The 24,591-nt window shown below is 40.3% G+C and overlaps 1 protein-coding gene across 1 annotated transcript in view; it reads left to right on the top strand.

Annotated features, from left to right (window-relative positions):
* LOC122808149 overlaps positions 1–24,591 on the top strand; it is a 773,706-nt gene that overhangs the window by 356,937 nt on the left and 392,178 nt on the right. The window contains exon 3 of the mRNA XM_044079121.1: positions 345–434. Within this exon, the coding sequence (XP_043935056.1) occupies positions 345–434 (90 nt within the window). The remainder of the gene's footprint in view (positions 1–344; positions 435–24,591) is intronic.

The following is a 24,591-nucleotide window of genomic DNA, read 5'->3' as shown; positions in this document are numbered from 1 at the left end:
AGTCCATGTAAGAGACGTTTTAGCTGGTCTCTTACATGGAGTTTAGGGCTGTTCCTGGATCGCGAGGCTTGCATGGAGTATTACACGTCTCTTACACTCCGTGCAAGCCTTCGTGAATCCTGCCCACAGACACACACTCTCACATAGGGGTTGTTGTTTCTGAAAAGATTTATAGTGGTGAAATCTAAAGGCTGGTATTACTGAAGATTGAGAAAGACACAGACACACACTCTCACATAGGGGGTTGTTGTTTCTGAAAAGATTTATAGTGGTGAAAATGCATTAATTCTATGTTTCTTACAGCACTTGCATAATTTCTTATTTTTATTTTTATTTTTTACTAGCTGCAGAGTATGAATCTGGACCCACTTATGCAGTCGTTGGGGAAAGCTTTCCATCATCTGGAGTTGCTACTGTAAATAAAAATACAAAGGGTAAATATGTTGCAACATATACATTGTCTCCCACTTAACTATAAAGTTTTTTCTGTCCTAATAAGCATAAAGTACGCAGTGCAGAGAAAATGCAGTTTCATTCAAGTCAGGTTTTTAGAGTTTCAACTTTTCAGTGAGATTCAGATTTGTTTTCTTAATCAATATTCCAGGTTATTTTATCAACAGTCTTAGTATAGTGGCGCCAACAAGTTAAATAACCTTTTGCATTTATTTATGTCTCAGAGAAGGAAGTGAATTAAGTCCAGCATGAACACAATGTTAAATATATATTTTCTGTCCTTTATTTGATTTTCTAGTGAACAGTGCAGTACGCTTGCATTGTTTACTTTGACAAAATATATGAGTTATAATATGAAATAATTGCATTTGTATCTGAAAAGAATAATCTAAAAAATAACTTCATGAAACAGAATTGTCTACCCCAGTTATTCAGATATAAAATTGGTCAGATTGTTGTCTTCCTTTCATATTTGAATAATTAGAAAAAATAAATAAATGGGATAGTCACGGGATCATAGGATCATAGGAGGTTACTAGGCTATTGGCCCTGAGGCCCTTTCAAGCCTAGCCAAGAGTTTAGCCCATGTTTAGACAAGTCAGTACCCAAAGCCCCTGTCCAGCAGGGACACAGGTGGAATCCCAGGGGTGTATTTTCTGTTTCCCATCAAGTTATCCCGGTTGCACTTAAAAAGGGATAATGAGGTACTCTGCTTGATGTGGAGAGGAAGACTATTCCACAGATGGGCGAGTATCTTGGACACAAATCTGTCCCACCAACAAGTCCTTTTGATATCACAGGACAGTTTGAGGTCTTGTATATGCATTGCTCGAGTGGAGCTTGACTTTTGGGTATTCAGCAGTCACATCAAGGTGGATTCTGAGAATGCTTTGTATGCCAGACAGAGGTCACCTCTGAGGAGTCTATATGAAACTGACTATAGGGACAGGGCTTTTAGCCTATCTGTGTAGGGTAGATGTCTGAGGCCCTGGTTTCTCCTGGTGAGGAACGTCTGTAGTCTCTCCAACTGCTGCATGTGCTTTGTGAGGTACATGCCGAAGGAGGTGTTGTACTCAATAATTGGCCTTATAAGGGAAGAATACAGGGATGTTATGACCTCTTTGTACCTGGATGAGATACTCTTACTTATGAGGTGGGCCATGTAGAAAGCTTTCTGTACAATGGAAGCAACATGTGGTCAAAAGTCAGGTTGCTATCAACCTGGGTGCCCAAATCCCTCACTACTGATCGTGTACTTAGGACGTTGTTATTTATGTGATAATATGTGGGGACGTCACTCTCCTCAAAGGGGATCATGATACATTTTTTGGCAATCAGCTTGAGGTCATGTTTATGGTACCAGTCTTTTGTTTGGGTGAGACCCTCTTGGAGGATGTCCACATCACTTGAGGAATTGATGACTGCGCCCAACTTGCAGTCATCTGCAAACTTGGTTAGCCATAGCCCACTGGCTTTGGCCTGCAGCTCAGAGAGGTATATCCCAAATAACAGAGGCCCTAAAACCGATCCATGGCGTATGCCTCACATTATAGGTTGGTACTTACGTTGGTACTAGGCTATCAGCCCTAGGGTCTATACCTATACCTTATGGGTCTACTGCTTGAGGTGGCTTCCTCTATTTTGATTAAGTGGGTTCTATCAGTGAAACAGTTTGCTGTCCATCTGGAAACATATGGATTGATGCCTAGTTGAGAGAGTTTATCTATTATGTTTGAGTGGTTAATAGTGTGGAAGGCTTTGGTCAGGTCTAGGTAGGTGGTGTACACCATCTTCCCCTCATCCATGGCTTTGGTGACTGTCTCAAAGAAGTTGACCAGATTTAACAAACATGACCTCCCCTTGACAAAGCCAAGCTGTGTGGGGTCGAGTGTTTGGAGGTTGCCAATGTCCCTGTTAATGAGGCCATGATAATTTATTCCATGGCCTTGCAGATCAGGTTAGTTAGGCTGATGGGTCTATAATTTCCCAGATTGGTGGATGCTCCACCTTTGTGTAAAGGGATTACTGTGGCCGTCTTCCACTCCCCTGAGACAAAGCTGTTACTCAGGCTATGGTTGAATAGGGCGCCTAATAGTGCTGCAAGTTCATGCCTGAGTTCCTGTAAGATGCAGCCTGGGATGTTATCGGGTCCCATGGAGGCTGTATTTTTTGCCTTTGAGAGGGCAGTGATGACCTGTTCCCTAGAGATAAGGAGTGGGGGGCAGGTACTGGAGATGTCCTGATTTACTGATGGGGGGACAGAGCGGAGAGATTTTCACTGAATCAGTCAGCCAGTATTGGCTATATCTACAGCATTTGTGTATGTGGTGCCCTTGCCCACCAATTCTGAACAGATCTGGGTGCTTCCTTTGAGACTGCGGACATACGTGAAGAAAGCCTTATGATTGCCTCTAGTAGATGTGGCCAAATTGGACTCCAGGTTGGCTTTAGAGGATTTCACTAGTGCTCTTATTTGCTTGCTCAGGCTAAGGAGAAATTGCTTCCAGATGGGCACCTGGTCCTTCTTGGTCCTGGATGGCAATGTTTTCCTTTTGTTATATAGTTTATTTATTGCAGATGGCCACCAGACAGGTTTACTCTTCCTTGCAGAGGATGATTTTGTCCTGTTAGGTATTCCTGATTCCATGCATTTATATAAATGATTGTATAGTACTTTGGTGTAGATTGGGACATTGCTGCCAGTTCCTACAGTGGGGGAGGGGTGTGTAAAGCTGTTTATACCATCATTCAGAAGGTGGTAATCAGCTTTGGAGAAGCTTTTTTGTTTGACTCTAGCTAGAGAGGGGTCAGCGGAAATGGTGACTTCGAAAGTGACTGATTTATGGTTGGATCTTACCAGGGAGGATGATACTGTAGGGGTGCTGCAGTGGTTAAGCATGTTGGTTAATACCAAGTCCAAGATATTATCACCTCTCGTGGGGGTATCAACTAACTGTTCCAAGGCATTTGCTTTAATAAAATCGAGAAATCTCTGGGCATTTGTGTTCTGGCATGAGTAGTTTTTCCAATCTTTGATTGGGTAATTAAAGTCACCCAGGATAAGGGGAAAAGTGTTGAATCTTGATAGATTTGAAGAGGTCCAGATAGGTGGAGTGGGCATCTTGAGTCAAATTTGGGGGTCTATAGCTATAATTTGAATAGGGGGCTTGTCAACAGTTAATTGTACCTGGAGTGTCTCCTGTGTGTCATACTGTTTGACCAGCCTGGAGGTGTGTGTGTGTGTGTGTGTGTGTTTGTGTGTGTGAGTGTGTGTGTGTGTGTGTGTCTTTAATATATATTGAAACCCACCTCCTTTGGTTTTGCTGCCCACATTTTGGGGTCTGAATGCATGATAGGATGAGTAACCAGGTTCAGTTTCTTCAGTTTGCATAAGAGCAAATAAAACAAATCTAAGAGAGGGGGAGAGAGAGAGACTATGTACCCAGACAGATCTTCTACAGCTGGTGGCTTCATTTGATCTGCTCATTTCAGTCAAATCTCTTTAAGAATGGGAATTATATTTTCAGAAGAATTTGGTATAGCATTTTACTTAGCATAACAGCAAGACCACATGGTACCCTGAAATAAAACCATACTGAAAGATTTTATCAGAGACTGAAGATACAGACGTGCTTTTATTCTAATATTTTTGAGTGTTATTTTTGATGAGCCAGAAGAGTACTTTTTTCAAGGAACATGAATGGTTTTCTTTCTAAAATGGTGTACAGCTGTTGCTTATTGTAATGTACTATTTAAAATGTGATTGTGATTTATGAGGTTAACAGCCCGGCTCTATAAATGTGTTTAGAAAAAACTTTATTTCTAAACTAATTAGCAAGCAGGCCATCATTTGATTTGGTGCTTGTACAATATAATGATCTTTAACTACACATATGTTGGGTACTGTACATGCATTATGTATCATACTACATGCTCTACATACTATTGTCCATACTAAATAAATAATAAATATGTAACAATTACTGTAGCCTATCTCTCACTCTGCGGACAGCAGTTTTTTTTCTGTTGTTTCACCTGACTTTATTACCCAAAGTGTTTAGTTTTGTACACTTAGTTCCCTACCTGATAGAGAGGACTCAGTTTACTTAACAGGATGAATACTGCAGACTATGTCAAAATGTATGGCTTTTACAAGTACACATGGCTGAGATTGCAAAGGCCTTTATTAGTATTCCCTGTTTTATAGCCACTTAAATAAAACTGACTGTGATAATATTTGCAATGACATAGCCACTCTCTTAAGACAATTATTTTCAGCAGGATTCTTTACTGTAAATGAAACTAAACAGTGCTTCCCCATTATGATTAGTCAGAGCAATCGCCATGCCCAGTGTAAAATAAACGAACAAGTCTTCAGCAGGTGGATTGATCGTATTGCCATATACCTTTAATAAAAGAGAGACAGGGACAAACTACTAGGGGGAATAAAGGCAAAGAAGTTACTCATTTCTTAGAGTTGAGTCTTTTGTGTGTTGCTGCCTTCCCCTTCTTGTTCTGAACCTATGAACACACAGTAGTGATGCTCCAAAGAAGTGGTCACCTTCTTCATCTTCTCTACTGTCTTTCCTTGCTGCACTGTGAGGGTGTGGGGACATATATGTCTTATGTTAAGTCATTACATCTGAGTGACACCTCCAGGTGCATCTGCAGTTAACTCCTGCTGACACCTGTTCATATTTGCATCAATAATTCCAAAACCATGCTATGTACAAGGTTTTAAAAGATTTTATCTAAAAGCTTAACACAATAGTAAACTCAACTACATTCATTTGACCTCTGTCCAGTGCAGGTAAATAGATATTAACTGTTGTTTTTATTATATTAATTGATATAGATATAATTTTCACATTTTTCTAAATATCTGAACAACTAAGTAACACACACAGAGCTCCTTAGCTTCATATGAAAGCCTGTAGCTCGATGAATAATATGCTGCTGACAGAGTGTGTGTAGCTTGAGTGGTTGCTGAGATATTGTAAGTTGTTTACAATATGACAAATGTAATAGTAACTGTGTTTACTGTAACTTATAAAATTCTGTTTAAGACCTAGAATCTAAAGAATACTACCGCTATAATAATAGTTTGTGCTGAAGGGTTTGCCATGTATACTTCTTTCATAAGCTCTATGGTTCTAGATATATGAATATTTGTTTGAAATGTGAGGACATAATTTGATTCTGTGAAAAGTCTTAGACTCTGCCCGCCCACTGGAAGTTACAGTACAAACTTACTGAGCTCCATAGGAGTGAATGAACTAACACAGTGCATCTATCCTCAGCAAATGTGGTAGAAGAAAACTGAAGTGCCTTCACAAAATAATATTATTTCAAAAGGGTAGCACATCTCTTTCTTAAATAATGTAATTGCATAATAGAAATAATCCATGACTCTGTGTGAGTCATGCTGAATTTACCCATGGCTGACATTGTTTGATCACTCAGAATTCACCCTCATTTTCAAACCACACCAGTTGTGGTTAAATGCTACATTGCATATAAAATCAGTCATGAATTATTGCTAAAGGATAATATAGTTTACCTCTGAATTGTTGAAAGCCGTATGTGCGACGTACAAAATGTCGACAGCACAGCTGCAAAAAAACACAATGCCAATTCACCATGTGTTTGAATGGTAAATAAGCGAATGCTTTTTTTGCCATTCAAACACATAGATCAAATGCTGAAAACGGTTTTCCAGCAAACCATTTTCGACATTTTATCCTTTGATGTAGTCTGTATTTCAACATTATTGTTCATGGACACGGCCTTTCGCATAAATGCCTTTCAACAATTCAAAGGTAAACTGGATAATATCTATCAATATATGTCTAGTTCTGAAGCAGAAATTGTACAGCACAGAAAAATAGTTTTCTATCTCTTATGTCAAATAAATTTTCAGTCATTTTAAATGTCTCACTCAGGTAATTTAAATGACGTACCCTCTCTGTATTAAAATATAAACGTCTTTCTTTTTGCTTTATGGCATTGCGACATGCATCTCTTCCATGTAGCTGTTGGGGTGTAGACATTAGAGATGCAATGGAAGAGATTTACTTGGAAAATAGCCTATCAATATTTCATGATAAGTTATAATGCTGGTTATATATATAAAGAAAGTGACTAGAATAACATTATGCATCAAGGTGTGCACATCAGTAAGGGGTAATGATCGACTTAATACATAGGTAGACATGCACAAGCTGAAGTGGTAAACAAACAATGTCCTACATAATTTTTTACCATTGCTCAGTATATTTCTCAGTCACTAAGTACAATTTACCCAGTTTACCATTCTGCTACTAGATACATGACTATATTGTAATAAGAATTTTTTTATTTTTTTTTTATTTTGGATATCAGTAATGTATTTATATACCATTTCTCAGTTCTACATGTGATTGCATCACAAACTTTGTTGGTTCATTAATGAAATGAGCTTAGTCACAACACCAATATGTGTTTGTTTCTCAATACAGAACTGAGACATAGTTCCTGTGTGAACCTGCCCGTGAAATCTCACAAATCATGTGAGCTTTTCACAGGATGTCAACATTAAGTAATCTGTTAACATAGACCCACATGTGCTAATCATGCTACTTTTACATTTACTTCTTAAACTTAAAAAATAATGCAGCTTTGATAAATACAGCACCCAACATGACTTTAAGGTTAATTGTGTTCTGTTTGGTAACGCTCCACATTTGGAAAACATCTAAATGGAAATAGTATTTAACACAGGGGTCTGGATTCATAAAGGTTACTGAATCAAATGTATACTAAGTGTACACTTATGTAACATTTCTGATTGAATGGCCAGCATGAGTATTATGATAAGGATGTTCTTCAATTCAGAAAGTGTATGCCAATGTACTCACTATGTACATTTTGTGGTAACTCTTATGAATCCTACCATATGTCATATCTAACTGAAAAATATTACTGTAGTCCAGCATACTGCAAATGAATTTTCTGTAGCTTGACCTGAAAAGGATGCTAGCCATCACTTGCTGTGTATAACAGCATTTCTTAGGCAAATATACCCTAAATGTCAGAAAGAATATTACATTCAGTACAGACTGGCCAAAACTGGATGGCCCAATGGCATGAAACAGAGTTTTGTGAGCGAGTGTCCATTAAAAGATGGCATCAAATATTTTCCTCCTCAAAAACAAAATGACAAGGTAGAATGATTTTCTGAAATTCTCTACTGTGCTACTCCAATGTCAGTGCAATTTCCAGTTGGCTGCTCATAGCTAATTTTCATTAGCCATATCCCTGCACTGCCATATGTGCATGCAGCTTCACCAGTAAGACCACTTTCTATGCTACAGATGATGCCTGTGAGCTATTGTAGTGCAGCTGCAGCCTTTGAATTGTTTGGTCTTATTGCAGTGTGAAAACCTTTAAATAAAGGCTTCCTTGATCAGTAAGCCTTTCTGAATGTCAGTAGGGTGAATTCAGCAAAGCCTACATTTTTTTCATGTAAGCATTGCACCGTGGTGCATACACAAGCCAAACATTTTTAGATTCAGTAATCATTGCTTAGCGGCCCACAAGCAATCACAAACAGGGAAACTTCCATGCAATGCAAATTTTTGCTGGAGCAGGTGAATCCTATACAAATTAGGCAGGTGGAGCAATCCAGCAAGGCAAAAGGCATCCATGCAGACTATGTGTCCGTGTTCATAGTGTAAGCAGAAATTTTCCACGTACACAATTCTACATGGACAGAAGGGGATATTAAAGTCCACAAATATGGACATAACTCCCCAAAAATAGTAGCTCACATTCATATATGTGCAAAACATACATTGTAGATATTTGTAAAAGGAAGGGGATATGTAAAATTATTAATTTTTAAATATTTGTTATGTTTGTACTATGTGCAGCATTCTGCAAACATGCTTAACAGAAAAAATTTAAATAACACATCTATAATGTAGTTTTCAGAAATATACTGTAAGACCTGGCATCAGGTCTGTACAGTGGTGCATTCTTGCTGTTATCCAGGTTACACAGTTAAGAACCATGTAGTTTACAGGCTGTCAGCATGAATATGTATGCAAATGAGGTTCCTTTGTTGAATCACTAAAAGGAGCAACCGTGTCCACATATCCACTTTGTGTAGGCTCCTACACAGTTTTGATATTCCCACTGGATGTGGATGACATCGGGGGGGGGGTGTCCTGTTACTTTTAGGATTTCTTACTGCACAGATCGAGTGTTTGCATGGTGCATCACATAGCTTAGAGTGTTTGCATGGAAGGCTACCCATGTGACAGTGATGACAGCCATCTGTCTACTAAAATCTTATATATATATATATATATATATATATATATATATATATATACATTGTATAAGCTATGCTACACTAGGCCATTTAAATCATGTCAATTACATCCTAGGCAGGTGAACTGCATCATAATTAGCCAATCCCAGATGGTAGACCTACATCAGACCTGTATAAACTATGCATAAACCCTACATTCTGATTTACCCTCAATACTCTAAACCAGTTGAGTAGAGACTTGGAAGTTTTAACTGATAATGCTAGTGGCTGCTGCAGCTATTCTACATCTGCATGTGCTAGAAGCTGAAGTCACTGCTGCTGTTGCTGCTGACAATAGGCCTAGATGAAAAGGAGAAGAGTATTCAGGCCCAGGGTAACCTTCCAGGAGCTATATGAGTTGGAGAATCTTGAGAACTACAGGGTGGACAGGGACATTTTACAAGTAATCACTGAGGTCTGCTGCCCTCAGCTGTACTTTCTGGCTCATGCAGTTGATGCAGGCCTCCAAACTGTAATCCTCCACAAGCCCTGATGATGTCATATACCATAAGACTACCTAAAACCATATTTATGTCAGACTTAAGCCATGGTGTATTTAAGCACTGGGATTGCCTCAGGTTGGGGTTCTAATCTCACTCCAGCCCAATTGATGTTCTTGGGTGCATATTCACAACTTCCTAAAAGCAGACATGGATCCCACACTGACTTATAAACAGATAGGGTTTTGAACTGTTTTGGGTTCTAATCTCTCTCAAGCCCACTTGCTGTGTTTGTGTGTATATGTGCAATTTCCTAAAAGAAAACATGAATCCCACACTGACGTACAAACAGATAGGGTTTTGCACTGTTTTGGGTCTAGCAGGTGATGCTGGTCTCCAAACTCTTGTCCACTACAAGGCCTGCCAATGTCATCTACCATAAGACTACCTAAAAGCTATGCAAATGTCAGCCTTAAGCTGTGGCACTTGCAATAAGTATTGTGATCTGCAGTTTGTAAGACTGGATAGGTAGGGGTTTTATTCTCACTCCAGCCAACTTACTGTCTGTGTGTTGTACATTGTTCTGTAGACATATATAGGTTGCGGTATTATTCTCACTGCAGACAAGTTTGTGTGTGGGGATGTTACAGTATTTTACATCAACCTATGGGATCATAATCTCATTGGAATTTACTAGGCTATTACAGTCATCTATCCAATCATGCAGATTGCATCTAAAGTGGGCCAATAAGATGAAATGTTTGACATGATGTGGGGAGTCTGTTCCAATGGTGTGTTAAACTCTGGCAGACAATTCTCTCCCTCTATCAGGATGTAATAACATCACATACCAGGTTAAGGTCTATAAAGCAAGTAACCGGTGTACCATTTGCCTTACTGATATGCAGCATTTCCAGTACAGCAGGGTCCAGATATTTCCTGATATGCAAGGCAGAGATCACCTCTGAGTAGTCTGTATGACACACACTAACATGATAGTGATATCAGATGATTGCTATGGACAAATTCTGAAGACCTGCAAGTGTGTGTGGTCTCTCCAATTGCTGCAGGTGGTTCAAAAGGTACATACCCTAAAGGCTGTTGCATTCAACTATTAGTTTGCTGAGGGAAAAGTGCATGGAGGTTATAATATCTTCTTTTTCTGGAGACAATGCTGTCACTTATTATGTGAGCATGATAGAATGCCATTCTTACCACTGTGGAGACATGATGATCTAGGATAAGTTAGCTTTTAACCTGTGTGCTCAGGTATCCCACCCCTGAGTATGTATGTCAGGTGTTGCTATTGATGTGGTACTTAACAGGAACATCGTTCTTACTGAAAGCAATGATTATGCATATATTTGCATTGCTTTTAAGGCCATGACTTTTGCAAAAATTATTTGTCAAGTAAGACCTTCATGCAGGATGTTGACATACTTGGGAGAGTCTATGACCACTCCCAGTTTGCAGGCATGAGTAAATTCTATCAGCCACAGACATTTACTTTTTGCTTGTACTTTGGAGAAATTGATTCCAAGCAGACGACAACTGATGACTATACCCTGTGGAACAGCACTGGTTACATCTTTGCTATTGGAGGTGGATTTCTGTATTTTGACTATATTGACTTCTATCACTGAGGCAGTGAACGTCCCCTCTAATGTTATAAGGGTTGATGCCTAGTTGGGTGAGTTTGTCAATGATGGCTCAGTGGGGGGTAGTGTCAAATGCTTTTCCTAAGCACATGTAGGCTGTATGCACAGATTTCCCTCATCCAGGTCCTTTTGACTGTCTCAAAGATGTCCACCAGATTTAACAGGCATGATGTCCCTTTGACAAATCCAACTTGTATAGGGTCAGCTGTGTGGAGAGTACCTATATCTTTTTTGATAAGGTCTGTAAGGATTTGCCCCATGGTTCTGCAGATATGGCTCATCAGGATAATAGGTATATAGTTTCTGCAGTCATTGGGTGCACCACCTCTATGCAAGGGGATAATGGTGGCTCTTTTCAAGTCAGCTGGGACAAAGCCGGTGGTTACATTATGATTGCAAAGAGGTCCCAATGGTGTTAGTACTCCATGTTGGAGACCATGCAAGGCTCAGCCTGGGATGTTATCAGGTCCCATAGATGCTGTGTTCTTGTCCTTAGAGAGGCCATTTTCTACCTGCGCTTTACAAGGTAGGGGACAGGTGTTACGGATGTCATAGGTGATTACTTGATCCAGTATGATAGCTCCCCTTGTGGGGGTGTCAACCAGCTGGTCCAGGGCATTGAAGTTCATGAAGCTGAGTAACCTTTGAGCAAATGAGTTTCAGCACGAGTATTTAACCTAGTCAGTGAGTAGTAAAAGTTGTCCCAAGCAGAATGGGTGCCCTGATTCATGGGGAGCCCCTGTAGCAGGCAATGACTTGAATAAGTGCTTGACAAACAGTCACTAGCACCTGAAGTGTATCCATGGAATCATAATGTTTAACAAATGTGGGTGTGTATGTATCCTTCATGAATATTTATACACCACCACCATAAGTCTGAACACCTTCAGTTTGAGGTCTGTACATGTGGAAATAGGTGTAGCCTGGTATAGCTGTGCTGCTCTCCACAGCCTTGAAGCAGGTGTCTGTAACTGCACAAAGGTCTGTGTGTTCCAAGGTGAGGAGAGTTTCCAGTGAGTGCAATTTCATGGTGACATTCCTAGCGTATAGCATTATAATGCTGAAGTTGTTGGTACATGGGTTTTTTACATTCAAAATTTTGTCCTTCAGACACCACATGAAAAGGCCACTATGGGGGTGGCAATAGACTTGGCCAGTAGGCACAATCCCAGGGGTGACAGATGAAGACCACCAGTGGCAAAACATTAGTCGTCTGTTGAGCATGTCATCCCAGGCTGACAGATAGTGGATCCCCTAAGACTGACACCAGACGCTAAGCTTATTATTGAAGTCAATCATCTTCTGTTTGCACTGAGGCATCATCTTAAGTAAAGGTAAAATGCAGCTGATGGGCAAGGGCATATCTGCATGAGACACATAGTGCAGGAGCTTAGTCATGTCTGTCCTCACACAGTTGAGAGAGGTACTTCTAAAGTCTTAGGCACCAACAGGACCTATGATGTAATCATAACTGTACCTGCTGTTGACAGATTTGAGTGTATGTGTGATATGCTATATCCTCACACCTCACTGACAGCTGGCTGTGACCTTTCCCTTATCCAGCCTGTTGAGAGAGACACCAATGTGACTCATGATGTAATCACCTATGACTAACATGTTTGAATTTGTGTTTTGCAGTAAGAGTTTGACCAGTGAGATGGGGGTGCATTAACTATCATGTGTACTGTGCTATGCAGAGGAAGTATTATGTGTAGCATGCTTGTGTTTCTGTTTATGAGGTATCTGGTGTTCAGGTATGTATCTTTTATGGACCGCTGTATATGTAGGTATATGTGATGTGGGCTTGGGTGGAGTAGGAGGTGAAGTGAATACGTTGGCACCCCACTCATTGTCATATGTACTGACAGGTGTGTGAGAGAGCATGGGTTCAAGGTATTTACTCTAGATGCATCTTTCACACATTGTGTTTGTGTGGAGTTTGAGTGGAAGTTTGGGAATGTTGTCAATGTACAGACTCAGACACATTGAGTGACATTTTACTCAAATACCATGATGACATTAACTGCAACACCGAGTTGCACCCAGGACAGCCAGCATGCGGTGTCAAACTTTGTCCTTCAGCAGTCATAGATAATACCATTAGCAATAGAATACTGCTTGCTTATACATCACAACAGGCCATGTTTAGGCAGTAGCCTGATATATGCTTACATGTAACAAGTTATTACCTTTATGGTGTCATTGTAAGGTAAAATAGTACCTGACAGTGTGGGATAACAAGGTAGTTTGAGTACAGCACTTTGCCAGGCTTGGGGCACTTGCATGACCCATAATCCTCTTATTAGGCAGGGTCACAATACCATACTTACAAATGTGACAATGTACAACTCCAGCAAAGTAAGGGTCATGCTGCCACACCATTGGGTTCACATGCTGAAACACAGTCTTTGTAGGCACTCTTTGCTGTGAAGATGTGTATGTCTGTGCATGCACAGAAAACTTTCCATCTTTGCAGCCATTACATTAGCCTTGCAAGTCTACAGAGTCTGTCAAACAACCATACAGCAAATGGATGTTGTGCGAAATTATGTGGAAACACAGTTTAGTGTTCCAGAAACATAAATGTACAATATGACATACCCAGGACATGTGGGAGGGACATTGTCCAAAGGTGGCCACCCCTCTGCCATAGACCTCACATCCATGTTGCACAGATCAACATCATTAGGCTGTGAAAGGGCAGGTTGCATTATTTTCTGTGAAACTGTTACCCAACATGGATCATTGCTGCTGTGGAGCTTGATAGAGTAACCTTTGCCATCTATGTTACCTGTGACTTAACCTTATAGTGTGATTCAGCAGCTGTGCTCCTAATCACCATGAGGTCAGTACCCTAGTCAAATGATATGGCCCTCACCCTCAAAACCAAAGGCATAATACATGCAAACATTAAATGATTGGTCTGGTTGATAAACTACCTGGAAAAGGCTACAACAAGCCTACAGAGACTTGCATCATGTGGGGCAAGTTTGTGGGTCAACAAACAGGCTGTGGTCTGCTTCTTATCTTGAGCTAGGTGCTAAAATTTTGCTTCTGGTGAGAGACAAAGAATATAGCCTTTGTATCCCACCAGAGTGAGGCCCTGTTGAGACCAGAAGTAGTAGTAGCCAGGTAGCAGGAGTTTAGGCAAATCATCTCTTTTCAGCATTCTTCACAAGGTAATTGTTTTTTTCAATATGCACTGCTGAGTTAGTGTGTAGCTTCAGAATAACTGCCTAAATACTCCATCCTTAACTTGACAGGGTGTATGTATCAGTTTCCCCTCCAGTGTTTGGCAGTGCAATGTACAGACTCAGACACACTGAGTGACATTTTACTCGAATACCATGATGGCATTAACTGCAACACCGAGTTGCACCCAGGACAGCCAGCATGTGGTGTCAAACTTTGTCCTCATAGCTGCAGAACACATATTTGTGACATTTAGTGCTATTCTCAATACAACTGTTTAATCAGTAATAAAGGACCTGTTCCCACAGATATGAGGATTCTGATTGTGACCTTTACCACCCTGGTGGACATGGCCATCCTGAGGCAATGCAAAAATCGCCCCATGTTTACCAACAACCACTTCATAATCAAACAAACTGTTATGGTATGTGAGAGATGTAATATACACAATGTCACTGGAGGCAACACTCACATAAAAGTACTCTCAATGTCAATAAGGTAGTCAGTGGTACATCTGCCACACCTATCACGCAAAGTCCAAAGCAGACAGGAGCTGAGGCACTGACATTTAACCTAGATAAATCACAAACACCTCAAAGAGAAAGTCCAGAAAACAAATACCCTCAGCAGCCCCATATACAATATCTGAAAACAACAAACATATCAACACACAGGGCAACATCTCATGGAGGACCAACCTATAAGTCTATAAGTCAAGCTGACACATAATCCAACATTCTATTCATTGCAGACTTTATGCAAATGAGGAGCTGTCATTGAATCACACACTGATGTAATTGTTCTCCAGGAGGGACTGACACAGACATACAGTTGTTGTCAGAGCCATAGGCTAACACTAAATACCAAGAAATGCACAATACTATCCTTTGGGAAGTCATCCACCCCTGGTAACTATCGTATTGCCAGTACACCTCAAACAGATGACTGGGTGGTCAGTGACTTAGGGAAACAGATAGTGATCTAGCCTTTGACTGTCACATGGATGTAATATTGTGGACATCATTCTATGTTGTGCAACATATAAACAAAGGTATGGCATGAAAATCCAAGAAAGCCATTGTTCACTGTAATCGGCTTTCATCAGACCTATCATTGGTACAGTGCCACCTTTGGTATGTAAGTAACCAGGCATATCTGACAACTGTAACATCCACAGAGGTTCCTCAGTATAGCACTACATGTCCTATGCAGACCATGTCAAGGCTCTATTCATGTATTCTGTCTCCTACATGGTTGGAGCAGAGGTGTATGCCTGCCATACAGTGCAGTGTCAGACCCCACTGTTGACCTCTTGCATACCCACAAAACAAGTAGCACCAGAATTACCTGTTCTACAGATGTATACCTTCCTGTGGTATATATAAGATATGCTGGAGAGACAGGTATGTAACCCAGAGACTACACCCTGTATGGAACAGGCTTCCCATTCATATGAAGCAGTAACACAAATCAAGTGCAAGTGACACAACTGGATGGGGAACAGGACAAACATACCTGCTTGTGGAAAAATGTCTCTGATGGACACAGGGAAACTGTGAATGGTTCAACCCCCACACCCCAGCTTGTAGATGTTTCAGCTCCCAAAACACTGCTTACACTTATCAGTGGTATCAGACCTTTTCAGTGTTAGGGATGCATGTCTAGGCTTAAAGAAGCCCTTGTGTTTGTTATCCTATTAAACACATGTAAATCTATGAACCTTGGAACCTATACTGTGTTTCCTTTCTCACAACATTTGTCTTCTGTGCTGAGATTCAGTTCTGTTCTCTGACGTTGCTGGATTGATTATAAATGTGTACCCATAGGTGTGTCTTACACAGTCATAAAAGTGAGATGCAAACTTTTTCATGCAACACCTGTCATTATGTGACTAAACAACCATTACAGAAGCATCCATGACAATGTACACACATTATTATGGTATAGACATTTATAAATGACAAAGTATAAATTCTGAAAATGACCAGTACAAGTGACATGTCAAAAGCAACCCTAGATAAAACAAATTCATATTAATGTAAATAGTCACCCTGTGCATCAGACACACAGCTTTATTTCCCTGCATCATGAGAAAGATGATAAGGATGTGGCACAGTTATCATCATTTGCACAGGGTGTTGTGTGGGGGTGCAGGAGGCCTAGGCTGACCCAACAGGTTGGCAAGAGTGTGTGTGAATCTGGAAGGGAAGCAGGGAAGATGGACTATGGAAATATAGCATGTGTGTCTGTAGGTGACCTGAATGTGACAGTGGTGTGTGAGTGCCTTAGTGAATACAGCCAAGCTCAGTGCTAGCCCTATGTGTCTCTATGCTGGACAGCTGTGAGCTGTGCATGGTAGAACTGACAGTTCATCATCTCTGCCTCAGAACATGTGAACTGGCTCTTCCAGGAGTTGCACTGGTACCTCCATGCCCAAGGTCTGATGTTGTGCTACTACCTGAACGCGACTGCTGTCTGCTAGGAATGTGTCCTCCACAGGAATGCCCAGGACAATGAGCCCATGGCCTGCCACATGTGGGTGTGGCCAGTGCACTCCCCACTAGAGTGCTGGATGTGCTGTCACTACATGAGCATGATTGTGCATGGCCACGTTGACTCTCAGCAGATGTAGTTGCTGACCTACATCCACAAGGCTGACACTCAACTCCAATTAGATGTTCATCACAAACAATATGTGTTCAAAGGCAAATTGTGTGTGATCAGTCTCAGACAAATGTCTTTCCACTGTGTCAGTCAAACATTCCAGGGTATCAGCAACACTGTAGAGGCAGTCATGGATATCAGACTGTGCTGCATCCATAACCCTGAGCATTCATCTGGAGTTCTTTTCTGAACATGCCTGTGCCTCAATGATGGCCCTAAACATACAGAGAGTGACACAAGATGAGACACCTGTGTCAGGTGGTGGAGGGACAGCAGGCCTCCTGTGAGCACCCCTATCAATCCACCTGTGTGAAACCTTGCCAACTGTTTGGCCATGGCCAGTGTTGACAGACACTAAAGCCACAGTAGCCACACTTCCCTGTTTAATATCCACACCCTCTGACTGTCCAATATCTGTGACCACAGGGGACTAGGTATGTGTAGGCATACCAGCCGTGTATGGCGATAATGAGGGTAGACAAGGGATGTCAACCTTTGTGTCAGATTCAGCCTCTGCAACCCCCTGCTGTGCCTTAATTTGGCCACCATTATCATTAAAGTCTGAAGGGACCCTGACATGAGGTTGTGAAGGGGTTATACACCACCCTCCATGGTCACCTGTGAAAACAAAGAATAAGCAATGCGTTAATACCTGCACTACTATGCTCTACCATACTATGGCACAATCTATGTTAAACTGTATAGACTGCTGTCACAATTACAGACTTGTATAACCCCCAAACTCATATAGTAGAATGTGTGGACATTATTTTATAACCCAAATCTTTAATGATTTGGAAATATGTTTTTAAAAAGAGTTGCATGAGGAAAACATAAATTATGTACACTGCTGGCATTCTGCAAATCTCTGCACAGTTGGCAGTTATGGCAATCTGTAATGTCCTAACAATACTGTCAAAGTCACACCTAGAAGGCATAGGTATGAGTCTAAACTGTGTGCAATCAGAAAATATCTGCACAGTTAGGAATCATGCAGATGGTACATCAATCCAGCCAGCAGGTCTGGGATGTCACTTTAACAAATATATTCAACTAAATCTACATCTCTAATAAAATGGTTTTGTGCTTACCAGCAGCAGGGGCACAGCCTCTTTCTATTCCTGATGGTCATGAAAAAATTTGAGGGACAAGTAATGTCAATAGCACTGCATGTTACATTGTAACAGGGATAATATCCTCAAATATTTCACATTTACAGTAGCTGTTATGTTAACAGGTATGTAGGTCACAATCTATATATGAGCTTAAAGCCACAGCTAACCTTCTTCCTCCCAAAACAACTGACACTCATGTAAAACTATTTACACCCTGACATGCTGAATGCTACAGTATTCCATTGCTGATCTAGCTAAGCATATCTAGGTGCTTCTCTTGAGAGGAAATGATTGCACCTACATCCACAACATATTGGATGATGGATGCCTGGGAGCTGTGCTGTACTTAGAGGTTCACCTGGAATTCTTCAGTGACTGGCAGAGGTTATTCTTCTGCATGACCTGATGATCCCTGGCCACGCCCATGCAAGTCTACTTGCTGAGTTGATCATGCTGGTGGCATGGTATCGCACCTGCTCATATGTGCGATTCTGGTGATCCACATCATTACTGTTGTGCACCAGTTCATCTCACAAGGCTGAAAACTCTTCTTTATTTGCCCTCTTCATGAACAGCAGGACTTGTAGTGTTGTCTCAAGGCATCATTAATAAGGTTGTTTTCTGGTCGTGAAAGCTGCATGGTATCTGGCATGCATGATATCACCTGAAATGCAAATAAATGTGAACACATGTCAGGATCACATACGTGGAAGTACAGTATGTAGAGATACAGCAATAATGGAAGCCTGTTAGTATTCCCCACTTGATTACGCATCTCATAATCAGCAGCGTGCCAAACATAGAAAGGTTGTGGCAACAAGGATAGTAGCAATAGTGACCCAATCCTGCTTGTGACATGACAGATATTCACATATGATCATACAACAAACACATGAGTCCATTGTAATGTACCCCATAGCAGAGAACCCCCACCCATAACATGTTTATAAACAACAGTGCCAAACCAGATAGCAGGGTACTACTACAACTGCTAACAAAGGAAGAATCCAGGAGACCTGTCTACCTAGTTAATAAGAGCATTATACCTTTGCTATACTCTACATCCTCTGTAGGTGTAACACAGCTGGAGATCAATGGCATGTCATCTACAGTTCTAAGAAAGGCTTACTGATCTAATCACCATTCCCCCTAAGTATATTCAAACATATGCATCATATTGGAAGCAAAATGGTTACATACCTGATGGAGTACAAACCTTCTCTGTTGAAAGATACAGCTATATAAGCACAATGTGTATGAGATATCCATACAAACTAACTCTCATACACAATGGATCACCTAGCTAGGTGTTTGCCTTTTTAAGATGGTTCTCATTAGCAGGTGATTGCCTCTGAAACAATCTATGGTTCGGGAAAGGTACATGCAGCATACACAGCTAATTTGCAGTATAATCAGCCAATCCCACGCATTTACTCAACAATATATAAGGCCTCTGTGTATATTCCACCCCTTTCTCACATTTTAGGGTGGAAATTACTGGGTAGGGATTATGTCAGCACAGAGATAATGTTTGTAGTAGCTACTTGTTACATACAGACGTGTGTGCTACAGACTGAAGCTGCTGCTGCTGCAGGCAATAGGCATAGTGAGAGAGTCTGCAGACTGTGCAGGACAACAACATTTAAGAGCAACTGTATGACCTGTGGCAGCCTTGTTGTACAGCCAGAGCCTGACTGAAGGAACCCATTCCACTGGGACGTAAGGTATGTTTTTAAGGTAAGTATGTTACTCAAAGGTATCATTAACAGAGTAAAAGGAAACATGCTTAGTGTATCCTACAGCAAGGAATGGGGTGCATTAACCATTATGTCAACCAGTCGGATAACTGCCAAGTCATTTGTTGTGTCTTGGTAGTCATCTGGAATGTGTGTGCTGGCAACTCTCGCTTCTAGCACAACCTCATATATGTCTCCTACTTGTGCAGTTGTGGTTGCCTGTAATATCACTAGAAAATCATTGTGGGCTGCAGTCTGCTATTACTGGGTCACATTTGAATTACATACTTCAAAATCTTTTGGAAATTCATAGTAATGCATGACCTGATAGTCAATGCACTTTCTAGTGTTGTAATAGGAATAGGTTAAATGTGGTCCATCTGTAGGCTTTTGACTGTCATTTAGCAGCAGGCATTCAAACTGTACTGCTTTGGCTGGATGAATAGCTGAACAGTCATACATATTAGAATTTATACTGGTGATGGACACATAAATGTATTTTTAATGCTAGATGCAGCTGTATTTGAATCTAGGACCATGTGGCCCAAAAATAATATTTTCAAAGCATTCAACAGACTCAGGCACTAAGTCACTGCTATAGCAGGTGTATTTTTACATGTTGTAGATATATTTTCACAGTTGCCTGCTGTTACATATCTCACTTACATCTATTATTATATGTATGGCTTTATAGTGATGTCTTTCTCTACCAGAGTTCCAGTTACACTCCTATTTTTCCATTAATCTTTTAGCAGGTATATTTTTACATGTTGAAGATATAATTGCACACTCACCTGCTGTTACGTACCTCACTTGCAGCTATTATTATGTGTATGGCTTTATGGTGATGCAGTTTTCTTACCAGAGACACAGTTAAACTCTTATTTTTCCAGTAATCTTTTATTAAATTTGCACAATGTGGTGCGATGCACAACATGGCTTAAATGGGGAAAATGACAATTACCATATTTTGCTTAAAACACCTGTGTTACTTAAATGTCTGTTTGGCTTGGCAGGTTGATGCATTGCCTTTCAGGTGCAATGGTCCTGGGTTTGAAATAGGGTGCAGGTGTAATTTTTGAACATGATTACTATTTTTTCAACTATATCAATATACCACCATTTAGCTTAGCTCAGCAATTTGGCATGTCATGCAGCATTGCACAAAAATCTTTACAGAAAAGAAAAATTGGGAGCTAGGACAGTGGTGAAATGGTGTGCAAGCAGGGGGAAAACATTGTGAAAGGCAGGTAGGTATGTGCAGGAAGGGTGTAGGAAAGAACCATAGCTATCCATTTCTTATATGGCAACAACTGTGCATGTTAACAGTTTTTTAGCTGAATTTGAACTGTCACCCTCAGAAAGAGAGGTGATGACAACATAAGTGTGTTGATAAGCCAGTTGGGCCAAATTAAGTGTGTCCAGTGGACAAGTGTGTGAAATGGAGAGCTATGTATGGGATGATATTTTTTAGGACAGGTGTCCATTTTTTTAAGGTGAGAATAGAATTTTGGTGGAGAGACATAGGTATGTGCAGGGGAGGTAAGTTGGGAAGGTAGGAAAGGTATTGCAGACAGACAAGACAGGAAAGACAGCAGACAAGGTTGGTTTGTGACACAAGAGAAGTGAACACCTTGGTTGTGGTGAGTGTTGTGGAATCCCAGTCCCATGGACGTCAGACACGGTAGCAGTGTGACTCAAGTCCACACCCATGGGACTGTTTTCACTGAATCTTCACTGCTGCTGTGGAGGCAGTGGTTGACACTGGCACCAGAGGAGAGAATCCCCCACCAGGATGGACAGCATGCTCTCCATCTCGCATAAATATGCACTGACAGTTTGGTGCAGCAGCCTATGCACCATGCCTGATAGTGACAAAATCACCCCCTCCATATCCAGCCCCAGAGGGAGGACCACCCCCAGCCTAAGTGACAGAACTACCTGATGTACCAGGTAGTGCAGGGGCAGCAGAGGGAGCACAACCAGGCTGCAGCCCAAATGTGTGAGGACCTGGTGCCTCAGCTGGGGGAACCAAGGTAGGGGGATCAACAGGATCCAGCCTACCTTGTTGTGCTGTAATAAATTAAATGTAAACATAAGGAAAGATATGCATAACCAAGCAAATGTAATTAATAACATAAGAGAAAACAATAATTAGTAATGGAAATAAATTGAAAATAATAGAATGAGAAACACAACAATAAATAATATAAATGAAAGCTTTTTAACAGGAAAACAATATTAATTTATACATAAGGTCAACATAAGAGGTAATTACAAATAATATGATACTATCAAATTATAATAATAAATATAAATATAAAATATAAGTAATAAATTAAAGAAGAGAAGGGGTGGGGTGAGAGAGAAAAAAAGAACATTAGTAACTTCACAAATAATATAACTACAGAGACTACTACTACATATTTGAATATATGTTAGATTTTACTTGTGATAACAACGACTGCTAATATTGTATAAATGATTTTACATGTACATAGCTGTCAGCCTGTTAGCATGGGATATTATGGGCCAAGCCAAAAAGGTGGTAGAAAGGGACATCGACAGGGAACATATTTACATAGTGTGCTCATACATTAGTAGCATGGTATCCTGATAACAGATTTGCCATTAAATCACATTCTAAATAATGCCATATATCTGCAAATCAAAGGACCAGACATATGAGACAGTCATCATTACATTCTGCAAAAATCATGACAGTTGAGAGGTATGTTCATGTACACTAATTACACTAGACAGCTGGCCATTTCTCAGTTGGCTTCCATGAGATTAGAACTTATAAGCAGTGATTACAGGAAGACTGAAGATTTTATTTAAAAAAATACATTCTCAGACCACCATCTCCTTTAAAACCTTTATTGATTCATGTTGTGTGAAATCATGCATTTACACACATGCATATCTGTGTCTGGTATCAGATTAGAACCCACAAGCAGTAATTACAGGAATACTGAGCACTTTATTTGAAAAAGTAATTATCAAAGCACCATCTCATTTTACATTTTATTGATTAATGTTGCTTCAAATCTGACATTTACACACATGGATAGATGTCTAGGACTTCTACTAATTACAGGAATACTGAGCACTTTATATGAAAAAGTAATTATTAAAGCACCATCTTATTTTACATTTTATTGATTAATGTTGCTTCAAATCTGGAATTTACACACATGGATAGATGTCTAGGACTTCTGCTAATGTACCCATATACCCTGTTCATTTAGTGAGTGTAATCTACAGCGTATTTCTAACAAAATGAGCAGAACACCAGCTTGGCCCTTAATCTGGGTATTGCACTGCATTTATTTTTGACATATGTTGGCACATTAGTACTACACATGTATCAGTTGACTGGTGTCGGCTTGGAACCCACAAGCAGTGCCTTCCGGAATACTGTACATTTTATTTGAAAACCTCAAATTATCAGAGCAACATCTCCTTTTACACTTTGTGGATGCATGTTGTTTCAAATCTTGATTTACACACATGCGTAACTGTGTAGGAGTTGCATTACCTAGCACATTTACCCTGTTCATTTATTACCTGCAATCTACTGCATATATCAGACAAAATGCGCAGAACACAAGCTTGTCCCTTAATCTGGATAGTGCCCTGCAGTTATTTGTGATATATGTTGGCACATTATTTAGTACTTAATATTTCTCATTTGTCTGGTGTCAGATTAGAACCCACAAGCAGTGACTACGGGAATACTAAACACTTTATTTGAAAAAAAATCAACTATCAAAGCACCACCTCCTTTTAAACATTACTGATTAATGTTGTTTCATATCTGGCATTTACACATGGATAGCTGTCTAGGACTTCTTAAAACTTACCCATATACCCTGTTCATTTACTGAGTGCTATCTGCAGCATATTTCAGACAATGAGCAGCCCAGAATAGTGACTCCTTATCTGGGTAGATTACAACAGTAACTGATGGTTGGAAGCTATGCTACACATTACTACATGCTTATTTGCTTTAACTTGCTTTACCATTTCAGACATGCACTGACACATTAATAAAGATGTAAGATGCCCTAGGTATTTCATACCTGACTGTTAAGACTGCAAAATCTCTATTAACTTTATTGTATTAAGTTATGCATTAAGTTATTACTTTGATGAGTTTCTTACTTACCTTGTGCTTGCCTCATCCTGGCCAAACACCCTGCATGAGATTATACATTGTGAGACCTCTTTTCTGCAGCGGTGGTAAGATAAGCAAACCATTATGCATACCAGTGTTGCACAGTTTCAGCTTGTATATTTATAAATTAATGGGAAACTTTCTTACATATCTGTGGGGTATGCCCATCTCTAGCCTCTTGAGCCTAGGTGTCCAAGGTTCCCTTCTTCCTACATTTCAAGTCATTGTAGTGGTGACAACACTGCTCACCAGTGTGGGGGATACTGGTTGCACTGTTTAGGTCTCTAGCTAATCAATCCCAGGCTTCATACTAACATTCTTAGCCCTCTTAGTTCCCCTGCAGCAGCTGGGGTCCATATATGTCTACCCGGAGTCCAATGAAAACTCTGGACTCCTGCACACCATATCTTTGATCCTGAAAGCACACTGCCTCATGAACACCAGCAGCCATGCCCACAGTCAAGGTCAGGCTCCTAGGAATGATGTGAAATTCCCACATATTGGCCTTTAAATAGGCTGCATTCCTGCTCTTGCATATCATACTCTAACTTTCAAAAGTGTTCTGTGTTGCTTTGCATTGCACAAACTTGCACAATCCATGTTTAAGTGAAGCTTAGCAATGCACAAACTGGAAAATACCATTGACCATGTTTAAGCACTCCAAACAAACTAACACAATCCCTTGGAACCAGGATAAACTACAAAAAAGCTAAAAACCACTGGCAGCACAAAGACAAACTAAATGAAAATGTTCTTTAATATAGTACAAAGTTTAATCAACACTTTCGTCAACAGACTCC

The sequence above is a fragment of the Protopterus annectens genome, chromosome 8.part0 (genome assembly GCF_019279795.1).
Source record: "Protopterus annectens isolate FY-2018-M chromosome 8.part0, PAN1.0, whole genome shotgun sequence".
Classification (NCBI taxonomy): domain Eukaryota; kingdom Metazoa; phylum Chordata; order Ceratodontiformes; family Protopteridae; genus Protopterus; species Protopterus annectens.
This window is presented reverse-complemented; position numbering and strand designations above follow the sequence as displayed.